We start from the raw sequence: 13,651 nt of genomic DNA on the forward strand, positions 1-13,651 counted from the left end.
CAAATTCCAATCATTAAACATATACAAGTCCAAAATATCAACACAATATGCTTGATATAGGGCATAGCATATCAGTATTTGAAGGCATGGACATGTGGCAAAGGTGGAATAGCCTTGTGCTAACAGCTGTCATGACCGCCACTAAAAGTTTTAGGCTACCAGCATGGGTCAATAAATTGATATTCAATATTCATTCAAACATTTTGATAGTGTTTATAGACTGTCTTGACATTTTGGACCATCAACATATATCTAATTAAACATATGGTCCAAACTTGTTATCTCTATCCATTATCCCAAAAAAATTGGGAAAAACAAAAAAATATAAAAATTATTTTTTATATGTAATAAAGGATTTTCATTATAGGAATGAGCTATATGGATCTATCAATGATTTATTCCTATGAATAATTTATGTCAAAAATGAATTTTTCTTAATTTTTAGGAAAACTAAAATTTAGAAAAATAATTTATTTTATATTTTCTTTTTTTTTAAGGTGATGGGGCTAATCCAAAAATTAGATGAATTAGAATTTTTTTGAAAAAATAATTTATTTTATATTTTCTAAATGATTCTCGTGCTGAGGAAGAAAAGATTGATCTATTAATGATCTATCAAACACATTAATCTAACAACAATTTAACATGCCTTGCAATGAACTTGCACTAGATTGGAAGCTCAAACATTGTTTGATGTATTATTAGTAAAGTTTTTGTATGATACTCCCATGCTCTAACTCTCAGTATTGTCAATATATTTTCATGTTATAAAGTGTGCATTTTTTGTGTACTTTGATCTTAAATTTAGTAATATTGATGTATTTACAAAATTTTTAGGAGTTTCTCTAATATATTCAAGTGTATCCATATCTTTATCCGATACACTTACAGTACAATATGCAATACCAATATTTTGAACCTTGATTAAAGATATGGGATTAGCCCTGCAGAGCATGGAGCGTGGGTAGAGATTCGATAGAACTGATGCTGCAGGGGGATGAGAGCTTGGCCCTGCAAGTTGAATTGTTTCAAGGGCTTGGTCTTCCTAATTGCAGGCACCACATGGAGCGTACTATGGATCCTTGGAGTAGATCTCACTTCCAACATCAATAAACCGGAGCTAATCAGAGTGAACATGTGCAGAGATGTTTGGCCTAGAGCCATCTAGCAGCATTGTCAGTGGTCTTGAAAGCAAGAGCAGGGAGGATTACATAGGGGACTCTGATTGTGAGCTCAATTCCTTTCCCTGAAAATGCCGAGAGAACACTAGGAGAAACAATGAAAAATCGGAACTTGGAGATCCCATTGGATTTAACAACATCAAATGGAGGGAGGTTATTTGCAACACGACCATGGCAGGCACCAGTCCTAGTAGCAGCTGTAAAAGCAAGATTAAGAAGTCGGACAAAGGAAAGGTTAAACTTAAACAAGCCTGGTGGAATTTTGAAAGGGATATAATTGATAGAAGCCTGTTGAACGTGAGAAGAATTTTTGTAAAAGAAAGAAAAGAAGACATTGCGTTCTTATAATGTTTGATACTCAGACTTGATAGAATTATGGAGCTTTGATTGGTTCTGTGAAGAAAAATAGGTAGTCATTGGAGGTGAAATTTTTACTCAAAAATATTTTTTCGTCTTTCAAGTTGAGATTTTTTTCCCTTTCGTTTAGCTGTTGCAAGTGTTCAGCGTCACCCTGCATCACACGATCATTTTTCTAACACCCCCACAAATGATGGTTCTCAGGAGTTCGAGCTGGACGGTCACCGGAAAGCATGGATCTCATCCCACTCTCAGTACATGTTCAGATAGCTTTAGACGGTAGGATCAGGGACAGGGATCACCGGAAAACTGAATTGATTGTAACACTAACAATCTGGTCATATCACACTGGTTTTACTTTACAAACTAGAATCCAGGGTCATGCGCGCCGTGCATGTACAGTATTTTATTCTTTTGTGTTTACCTTTACACCCCTTAATGCGCGAGACGAATATTTGCACCTAACTTTGCAGCCCTACTGGTCTATCAAATGGCTGCTGCTCGTTTTTGCTTTCGGACCCACTTCCGTTACTTTTAAGATAGTAAAGCTAAATAAACAGGACACTCCTTTAACTTTAGGCTCAGTTTGGAAGGAGTAAAAATACAAATTTGTAGAGTGTAAAATCTTGTATTTTGTATTACTTTGCACGTGATAATATTTTTAAGACAAAACTGTTTATAATTTATGGGCAGTTTTTTAATGGTTATAACTTATAAGTGGGTAGTTTCTGAATAGTTATGAGTGGGCAGTTTTGAAGTGAGAGTAAAAGACATATATGCTCTCTTTATGCCCACTCTATGAGTAGACAAGAGGGGTAGAAAACGTCCAAGAAAATTCTAGAAAAAAGGGGAATTCGCTCTTTTATAGGTAACTAACGAAGAGATCTTGGCGGAATTGTCACATCGGAAATTGAGCACAATTTTGCAAAAAAATACCCCACTTGTTTCTCGAGAAGAGATGGGAAACATGCTCAATATCATTTGATTGAATAGTCGACTCAGCTACTTGTTGTTTGAAGAAACCCTCCACTTCAATTGGTCTTTTATTACGAAAAGCAAACATAAGATAACAAATCCAGTGTTTCACTAAGATTTCAAATAGCTGTCCCGAATTCAAGTTGATTATGTTTCGCTTCTTCCTTGGAGAAAGACGATCAAACAATTCCCAATCACGGTCCTTGCAAATTGGATTATCCATATAGGATATAGTAAACATGTATGTGCATTTGCACGTGGCAGTTTCTGAACGGTTATTAGTGAGCAGTTTTTGAACAGTTATGAATGGGCAGTTTCTGAAAGTGAGAGTAAAGGACATATATGCCCTCTTTGTGCCCACTATATGTTAGATAAATGGGGTAGAAAATGTCCAATGAAAATTCCAGAAAAAAAAGGACATTCGTTTTTTTAAGGTAGTATAGATAAACGTGTACGTGCATTTGCACATAGTAATATCTCTAAAACAAAACTATTTATAATTCATGGACAGTTTTTGAATGGTTATAACTTACAAGTGGATAGTTTCTGAACAATTATGAGTGGACAGTTTTTGAAATGAGAGTAAAAGACATATATGTTCTCTTTATGCCCATTGTGTGCTTAGACAAGAAAGGTAGAAAACACCCAAAAATATTCCAGAAAAAAGGAAAATTCTCTTTTATAGGTAGTATAGATTTTATATGTATTTGTACTTTTCCAAGCTAAGCCTTAGCCACATTCTCTTCACCCCTGGCCTTGAATTAAAACACTTATTAGGTCCTCGGCATAACAGGAAAACGTTCAACCACTCAGAACATACGGCCATGATATATGGACAAGCTCTATGAAAGCGTGAAAAGATAGGACCAGCTCACAAGGTTCTCAACCTTTATGTGTCAATAGAAATGGCCCCTTTAATTCGGTATCCATGGGGTCACAGCCCAGCATTTCCAGGTTTCTTTCTAACTAATTGTTTTCTGAAACAACTATTCTCTCTATTTTTAGTGGTTCTCATCAAAGTAAAGGAATAAAAGATAAAACTCCACCACCAACTTATTCTGTTTGATAATGCTTCATTTCTAATATCCAACCGAACCCAAGGCCTTATGAGTTATGACAAGTTAGCAGAGCCCTTCTATAAGAACAACGACAAAGAATAAAACGTCGTTTCTGGCATACCCCTATCAAATATCAAAATCCCTCTTATGTCTAATCCCTCCTCGAGAAGTATGCCACACACAAGACAGGTGAACTGAACCCCCCAAGCAGATTGTATTTTCTCTTAGAAACTCGGTTGAAGCTTTTTAATTTGCAGGCGTCAACATATACACAGAGTCTTTATACGTGATCAGCATTAGAACCGTTAATCTGCACCTGTCCATGGGCAATTCAGTTCAAATTTCAAAAGTAGAGAAAAGAGCATATCAAAACCGAATGCATAACATCAACGACTGACAAGATAACAGGTGTTGCTTCACAAGTATTCGGGGTCATTATCCTATGATCAATGCAATTGAATGATTGTATCCAGAAGAATAAAGTAGAGTAGCAGACCACCGATCTTGAGTCGAACCCAGATCAAGTGAATGCAATGCCTGCCAAGGACAGCTTCAATTTCACACTATTGTGGATTGTGGTGTGGAAGACTTGCATACAGGTTCATACCTTACCCTCTTATCAAAGGTTAGCCCCATTCAAGTAACGCTCTACACAGGCTCCAAAGCTTCCTTTCTCTGATTTCTAAGCAATAATGGTACACCTTGTTCAACAATAAAGGGGGAAGAGAAGGAGATTCTTTACCTTTTGTCTTTATCAAAAGAGAGCACCCCTCGCTTTTGAATTCAAAACTCGGTGGATATCCATTTATTTATGAGCCCTCCCCTCCTTGTCAATGTTCTTGTTTCTTCCAATACCTAACCTTGTATTGCCTTTATCCACACTCAAAGAACTAGAGAACCCATACTAAACCAATAAAAGCCTCTACTTCTCCCCTGAAGCAAAAAAACAAGCTGAAAATGTCACTTTCTCAGCCTGCAGTGGTTTACCCGACTACCGTCTCACCACACCCTTCTTCTCATTCCAAGGGCTCTTTTGGGACAGTTTTCATTGTCTTGGCTGTGATAATAGTTATCTCAGCCCTTGCTTGCTTCCTTGGCCGTCTCTGCAACAGCCGTTCCCGCTCCTCTCACCCAAAACCCAGAAGAGACCACGAGTTCCAACCCAGGGAGCGAGACCTGGAATATGGATTCAAGAAGGGTATGCCTATGCCTACAACAAAGCCAGCTCGCAATGGAGAACAGTCTGGCAATGGAGAATTCAGAGAATTTAGACCTGCAGAAGGTGTTGGAAACAAAGGAGAAACCAAACCTACTGAGAATGGAGATGCTAAAGCAAGCACATCATAAGAGAGTAACAACAGGTTTCTTCACATACCACACATCTTATGTAGTTTTTCCAGCAAATGCTTTCTGCTATCTTTTTTTCTGGTTTATGACAATCTGATTATGTTTGTTGTTTCACTTGTAATATGTCTTATATAGTGAAAAATAAAAAAAATTAAAAAAAAAAATTGAAGTGCACACACTCTCTGGAAGCTGGTCAATCATCAACAGCATCCTCTGGTGCCTCGTCTGCTTTGCGTTTGATTGTTACAACAGGGCATTCTGCATGCTTTGCACAAAACTCGCTTACAGTTCCAACAAACACCCTGCAAGAAGAATCACCACGGTAGTTTCAGTTGCTGAATCATATGACAGAGTAATCATGAATTTGTAAATTTTAATTTCTTTTCCAAGTTTAAAGTCCTAAAATAAGAACTTCTAGTAACAAGCAACGCTATTATGCCAGTATATACAAGAAGACAAACTATTTCTTTTCCCTTTTCAATCATGCCAAGATTTTTCATCTAGAGATTTTCAACTGTATACGTTATAAAAAGATGCTACGAGTGTGGAACAGAATGAGTAGACGTAATAAATGCCTTTAACTCAGGTGCTAGGCTTACTTTTGGAAAGGTCCAAGCCCACGACTTCCCACAACTAACATATCTGGGCCAACTCGTCTCACCTCATGGCATATTACTTCCTTGGGATCACCTTTCTTTATCCATGCTTGACAAGGGACCTATAAACAAAAAACAGACAGCTTAATATACCTGCCAATTCGTTAATTCAATTCTATACATACAGATACTTGTACATCTTATTGTACAAATGTTTTTTGAACACGGGTTTTGATATGTATGAACGAATTATACTTTACCTTTTTTACAAAAAAAAAAAATGTATATCTAGAAGGGGAAGAAAAGAGGAGATGAAAAATCAGCATGTGTGCCCTAAAAGGAAATTCTTACATACCCCAATTTCATGGCATTTCTTAACAAAGTACTCCAGCAAGTGAAGCCCTCTGGTCTTGTCCCTGTGTTTCATTGCTTGAAAATCCTCAGGTGATGCATAAATACTATCCATGTCATCAAACCCTAGCATGGATTTAACAAATGCTATTAGCTAGCAGTACTCACACAGCAATAATTCCTAGAGGCACAAGGTGGGATTACAAACTGAAAAGCCATATCGGACTCAGGTTGAGTGACAAAGTTGATTATTCTCAAAAACTAACAAAGCAGAAGTTACAATGGATCATGAGTGTCAAGTATTGAATTTTTTATTCAAGATAGGTTTTGACCTCTTCTGAAATGCCAAACTTTTCAAATGATTAAAATTACCCAATCAAGCCATTTGGCATAGAGAAATTGGGTCCAATAAATGCTGAATTTATCTTCCATTGAAGCTTGTGCAAAGGGCTCTAAAACAGGGCAACCATTTTTAAGATGACCCAAAAATCTACAAGGTAAATTAAATACTATGTGGTACTAGACCTAAGAGGATTTATTGTTTGAGAAAAAACTTAGAAAAGAATGCCATTTTTTCCAACTGGCATTGTCGATGAAATTCAGAAAGGCCATTATCAATTAGAATTCAGTGTAAAAAGGAGGGGGACAGAAAGAGAGGATATTATAAACTAGAAAAAAAGTGAATTATGTCAATCCTACTATGTACATAAAGGCAGAGAACGATTCCAAAAAATAAACACATCGTTGCAATGAGAGAAATGTTAACAGTATATGGACCTTGTCTGTCATGGAGATGTCAACTCACAAGTTAACAGAAATGTTAAAGTGTGCTGCATCTTATAATAAAACCGAATTAAAGAACACACCCAAATTCCCTTCGGATCTTTCTTGCAGATCAATAAATTCCTTGAGAATTTATTTCAGTTCACCGGGAAAAAGAAAAACAAATCCAAACAATTTACCAACTTCAGAGTCACATTTATAAAGTGAGAGAAACTTGTGCAAGAACTAAGGAGATTTTAAATATCACTTCAAATAGCTGCAGATGTTTCAGAATCATTTGGAACATACAATCGACTTCCCAATTGCCTTTTTGCTTCACTTCACCCTTTGGCTTTTCTCTTAGGTAACCACAAGAGGTAGTCTGAGGGTGGGACTTGGCGCAATAGTTGGGTTGCTCTATTACCACCTGGGTGACCAGTGTTCAAATCATGGAAACAGCCTGTCTGTGTACCTGCAAGGGTAAGGCTGTGTACACACCTGTCTCTCCCCAGACCCCGCATTGGCAGAAGACATGCACTGGGCTGCCCTTTTTAACCACCACAAAAGGTATTCTACCTAATTTCCCCATGGGTCGAACATACAATATCTAGATCCCCCAATGAATATACCACCTAAATATTTTGAATCTACACTCAGTATGTTGATAGTCCCACTTCACCAGGACACTGAAAAACAATGATATTGGCCTAAAAAGCAAGAATTAGCCGGTCTCCCCAATGGATAGTTGCTGCATTCAGCATGTTACATACTGAAATCCTATTTGTACAGGTATGTTCTGCTAGACTTGACCCATGCACCGTCAATTACATTCAAATATGTAGATATATAAATGGACAATTAGATACACACAACTTATGACAGCACGTATCAGAAGAAAGACTATTCGGCTTATTAATAACTCTCGATAAAGCACGATCAATAACATGGGAAAAACAACAAAAGCACAGCAAAGCTGGTTAATTTCAATGTGGTATTGAAAGAGTATTCGAAGAATCTAGTCTCAAATTCTCGGTCCGCTTTATTCCCCTAGAGATGAATCTTAATTATGCAAGCAGATGGCGATAAAATAGGTAGGATGATCTTAATTATGGTTGACCAGGACCGTTTACGACATAATTCGCATTCGACGGTGCCACAGAAACGACATAGAAATAAAATACAAGAGCACAAAAAAAGAAAATATATATTTCAGAATTCAAAAACGTTTCATAGCTAGGGTTCCGAAAGAAGCATAAAGAACAATTCGAACTCCTCGCAGTGTCAAGAACATGAATAGAATAAACTGATAGCAAAGGGAATTGGTAAGTAAATCAGATCGAAAGCAAAAGATGTAGAGAGATAGAGTGGGAAGGCACCGTCTTCGTCGGGGACTTGAACATGAAGGAATAGGAGCTTGAAGCCGGAGATATTGGAGCGGACAATCTTCTGAAGAGTCCACTCGAATGCACCGCGGCTGCTAATGGATGCGTGCGGGTAACCTTTGATGGAAGACTCGTTCACTGCCAACATTATCCGAGTCGGCTCCGATTCCACCCCTCTTTCCATTGCTATCCGTCTTCTGTCTTCGTTATCAGTTATCTCGCTGACGCTGTCTCCCTGAAGCCTGAAACCTCCCCTTTCCCTCCCCTACCCCGTAATGAAGCTTGCTACTAACATGCACCGAAGAACGGTGATCCAATGAACGCGCTCTCAAAAGTAAAATGAAAATTTCGGTTCCCAATTTTTTGTTTGTTTTTGTTTTTATGGAAGTGATTACCGATTCAGGCACAACCGACTTATAGGAGTCCACGTTGTCTAGTGAGCACAGTCAGCAGCCAGTCAGCACGTTGTCTAGGGATCTGCATCGCCCTAATCATTTCTTTTTTTATTAATTGCGTGAATTGCCTAGTCAAGTAAGATAAACTCGCGCAACTTTTCGGCCCCAATATCAATAAAAACAATATTTTTAATAAAATTTTAAAAATATGTTAACTTTTCAAAAATAATATTAAATAAGGGCAAAAATGTTGTTTATATTCTTCTTCTTGGAGATCATTTTTAGTGTCTCCGCCTCTGCCCAACACCACCACCTCCGCCTCCACCTCCGCCTCAGTAGCGCTAGCCTACCATCCACCAGCGTTGTCGTCGCTGCCTCTGCCCCCGCCCACATCTTTGCCTCCACCTTTGCCCAATACTACCACTTCCGCCCACCTCCGAAGGCGGTGGCGGGCGGCAACGCTAATAAATGATCTGCAAGAGGAAGAAGATGAATAGTATTTTTGCCCTTATTTGATATTATTTTCAAAAGGTTAAACTATTTTTTAAATTTTATCAAAAATATTACTTTTATTGATATTATGGTCCAAAAGCTACCCTTATCTGCTATAATCCCTTTTTTTTCACTAATGATTTAACATTTGAATTGAGGACAATGATTTAACACTGTTACAACAATGACCCTCCCATGTCAGGACGAGATCTACTCTCATAGAACGCACCTCACAGCATGTCCTGGCCACCCTGCTCCCAATACAGTGTGGGATGTGGATGTGGCTCTCTCTGGAGCAGATCCGAATTCTCCCATGTCCAGATTAGGATCTACTCCTCAGAGCGCACCTCACACTAACCTAATAGTCACATCCCACCCTGTATTGAGAACATCTCCCCATGAATAATAAATACAAATATAGGAGATGTTCCCAATATGTATTTGCTCTCCACTGGACACATACAGACCTCACAAGTCACAACTACACCCCACTATATATTGGTAATATCTAATCAATAATAACATACAAGTATGGGAGATGTTCCCAATATGTGATTGGGACACGTTGGTGAGGTTCATGTGAGGAGCAAACCCAAACTCTAAAATAATGATATGTGTCATGTCCGTATAATAACAATCAAACTCCACGTCATAAATTCATAATCATTCCGAGTGTAATGGTTAAAAAATAAGGGTAAATTACAGATAGGTACACTGTACTTTGGAGGTAGTGACAGATAGGTACCTGATCTTTCAATTGCAATACTTGAGTACCTTAAACTTTCAAAAATAGACACTTGGATACATCCGTTAGTATTCCGTCAATTAAACATTACATTATGCCAAAAGTACCCTTCTTGTGTATTTTTAAGATCATTCCCAAGTAATTAAATATCCCTCCATGATGACATTCTCACATGGATAGCAAATAACATATTCAAATTTTCCGATAATGGCATTCTCTAGTGATGATTTTTACTCTATAGAATGATCTTGAAAATACATGAGCAAGGCATTTTTGAGATTATGTAATGCTTAACTGATGGAATACTAGCATATGGACCCAAGTGTCTATTTTTGAGATTCTAGAATACTCAAGTGTTGCAATTGAAAGTTTAGGATACCTATCTGTCACTACCCCCAAAGTAGAGGGTACCCATCTTTAATTTACCCAAAAAATAAATAGGTAAAAATTATCAATTACATAACAAGATGGGATCAATGATAATGCCCTACATGAGTGATAAAATCCATGGGACCTATACTAAGAGGTTAAATGATTGTGGGCCCCATGTATTTTATGACTGATGTGAACGCTCAGCTAATGCTATTGATGGAAAATTTTAATTTACTAAAATACCCTTTCAAAATTCATATTAGTAAAATGAATGATATTTCAAAATGACGAGATTTAGAAATGCTTAACAAGCACATAAAAGTGAAATGAGAATCTTTTTTGAAGCCAACTCATATAATACTAATGGAAGGGGAAAAGTGTTGGAAATTTGGAATCTAAATATAGGGTGGTAATCTGTAACTTACCCAAAAAATAATCATTTCGAGTGTGATTTACAAGGAAAACATGACCTTGATAAGTTATCCATTGAAAATGAGCATTCCCGCCTTGGGTGTGTTTGATTAGGCTGTTTCTACCAAGTCAGGGCCATGTAGGCATTTTGCTTTTTTCCTCCATTTTTCTTTGTTTGATTGAATGTTTTCAAGTCATTCAAGTAACATGAGTGTCTTGGGTTCAGTGATAATCACTTTTGAAGAAAATGTCATTTCAACATTTCTTGCAATACAATAGAAACAATGTTCTCACTTTTTGCTTATGTAGTGCCTAAAAGCACAGATATGGCACAAGTATTAATATAAAGCATGCACTAAACCTAGAACAACTTTACTGAATTTCAAGGTATAATAAAATGATATTGACGCCAAGCATAGCTTAAACAAGTGAAAGTTGTCTTAACTGAGTGGGTCCCCCCCCCAAATTGTGTAGCCCCATGAAACAAAAAATAAATAAAAGCCGAAGAAACTATTTATAGATAGGATTCAACTATGATATCTGAAAAATATTTGACCAATCAATTAGAATCATAAAGTGGAAGCCAATTAGGTGTTATTCATCAAAATTCATGGATGGGTATTGATTGATCAAAACTCTTTCAATACCATGTCTTTCCCACATCATAGATTTTCCCTTAAAGATAATGTCAAGTTCATTTTTACTACTACGTGGTTTTAGCCATGCGATTCATGGCCTTGTATTGCTAAAACCCTAACACAATGTTTTCTTTGGGCCTAGTGCCACTTTGTTTTAACTCTGAAATCAGCCCATCCCCCCATTCCTGGTGGCAGTGAGATTTGATCATAAGTCTACTACCTATGTATTTTGGGCCTAGTGCCACAAACAAACATTACTGAACTCATCAAAACCTAGGGGAATGTTTCCTTTATACATGTGCAAATGAGTAAATCATCAAAACCTACAATAGACCAATGAATCATTGAGGACTCTTATCGGCAAGAGTTAAACCGTAATCTCATGGAAGTCCAAGGCAACAAGAATTATCATAGGGATGCATTTATACCGGCATGCCATACAAATAATAACCAGTAGAAATTTCCATTTAAAAGTCTCCATCAAGCTCATTCAATGTTTTAACACTGACAACTAATAAATAAAATGTAACCTAACAAAGGCAAATCAATGTTTTATGGATCCTTGCTTCATCGAACCGCACAAAGCCCATATGGTAAAAAAGAAAAAAAAAAAAAAAACAAGGCTACTCCTGTAAACTAAGACATGAGAAGATTGGAGTCCTGTTTATGAAGCTGTAATTATCTGGGCTTTGTTGAATTTAACCTGGAACCATTTCATTGCATCCTCTTTTGTGACTCTGCTGTATGCCAACCCGAGATTTGCATCGGCATCGCTCACCCGATAACCAGGGCGCTGAAGAACAACATAGAAGTCCATTCCATAGATTCCAGTTGAAGGATCTTACCTGACCAATATTTTGATACATTCAACAAAAAAAAAAAAAGAGAGGGAGAATCTTGGCTTGAATGAAAATTTTGAAGTAAAAATAAGCATTTAACTCTTTAGTTCAAACCAAATAGCAAATGAGGTTTGTATTAATTATAGATTTTCACATAAACCAGCCTTAGGCCTGTCTAAGTGTTTCAGGGCCAGAATTGACCAATGCTTGGAAGCCAGAAGGGAATAGGACAGAGTTAGCATAATTTTATCAACAGAATAAGGTATGACCCGCATATTGCAGACATTGACACAGACTATCAGACAAAAAATCAACGGACAAGTACGGATAGACACGATGCAGAATTCTGAATTCCAGCACCCCCTACTAGTAGCCCTCTCCCCCCTATAAACCACATCCTGCCCATAAATTTGACATCAATTGATGGTCAGGATATATTTCCCATGTACTTTGGGGCTACAAAATTTTGACCTAAGCTGATTGATCATTCTCCCAAAAATCTATAAGAAAATATTTGGATATATATATATGTGTGTGTAACTAACTAAGTCCACTTGTACAAGACAACTGTACACATGGAAGAATCTCCTAACTGATTTAGTCATCTGTAATACGCCCCCTTAAGTTGGAGCATGAGGATGACAGATGCCCAACTTGGGAAGCAAAGAGAGGAACCGGTCACAACCAAGAGCTTTGGTAAGAATATCAGCCGGTTGTATGGATGATGAAATGTGTGTTGTAGCAATGATCTTGGAGAGCAACTTCTCACGTATGAAATGACTCTTTCTCCACGTGTTTCATTCTTTCATGAAACACAGGGTTGGCAGCAATGTGAAGAGCAACTTTGTTATCACAAAATAATTGCATGGGCTGAGGATGAGGGAGACCAAGATCCGAAAAGAGGCATTTAAGCCATAACAACTCAGTAGTTGCAGCTGCCATGGACCGATACTCAGCTCCAACTGATGAACGGTTAACAATAGATTGTTTCTTGATTTTCCAGGATAATAGTAAAGAACCAAGAGTGGTGAAATAACCAGATGTTGATTTCCAGGTAGAAGGGCACCCTCCCAATCAGAATCACAGTAGGCTCGCAGTTGAAAATCACAATTGGCAGGTAGTAGAATACCATGCTCAGGGGATCCCTTAAGGTATCGCAAGACATGCATGGCAGCATCCCAGTGTTGTTGGCATGGGTCTCCCATGAATTGGCTCAAGATGTGAACTGCATATGTTATCTCTGGACAAGTGATCATCAAATAAATGAAACAACCAACAAGTCTTTTATACTAGTGGGGACATTTAATTGGTGGACCAGCATCTTGTCCGAGATGATGTTGTTGCTCTAAGGGAAAAGCATTGGGTCTGCATCCCAACATGCCACAATCTTTGAGAATATCCAAAGTATATTTGCGCTGACTCAAGAAAATGCCATTAGAGTCTCGAAAGACTTCTATCCCCAGAAAATACCGAAATATGCTAAGGTCCTTGATGAAAAAACAATTATGGTGATATTCTTTGAGAGCAGTAATCCGAGATGGATTGTTTCCAACAATAACCAAGTCATCAACATAAGCAAGAATGGCCAAGAAACTACTGAGCCGAATGTATGTAAAGAGAGAATGGTCAGCCGATGACTAAGTGAATCCCCATTGTTTGAGTGCATTTATAAGGATCTCAAACTAGTTACATGAGGCTTGTTTGAGACCGTAAATGAACTTGTTGAGTTGACAAACGTGATTATCTCCTG

General features: G+C 37.7%; 1 protein-coding gene across 1 annotated transcript; it reads right to left on the minus strand.

The window, feature by feature from the left end:
* Positions 1-4,915: 4,915 nt before the first annotated feature.
* On the minus strand, positions 4,916-8,346 carry LOC104587222 (universal stress protein A-like protein). The gene is made up of 4 exons (XM_010244746.3): positions 8,004-8,346; positions 5,870-5,991; positions 5,518-5,636; positions 4,916-5,220 (listed from the first exon to the last, which is right to left on the minus strand). Exons 1-4 carry the CDS (start codon positions 8,191-8,193, stop codon positions 5,112-5,114), a joined length of 540 nt encoding a protein of 179 aa, XP_010243048.1. The 5' UTR covers positions 8,194-8,346; the 3' UTR covers positions 4,916-5,111.
* Positions 8,347-13,651: the final 5,305 nt, after the last annotated feature.

Source organism: Nelumbo nucifera, chromosome 4, assembly GCF_055504915.1.
Source record: "Nelumbo nucifera cultivar China Antique chromosome 4, China Antique-T2T, whole genome shotgun sequence".
In the NCBI taxonomy this organism is placed as follows: Eukaryota; Viridiplantae; Streptophyta; class Magnoliopsida; order Proteales; family Nelumbonaceae; genus Nelumbo; species Nelumbo nucifera.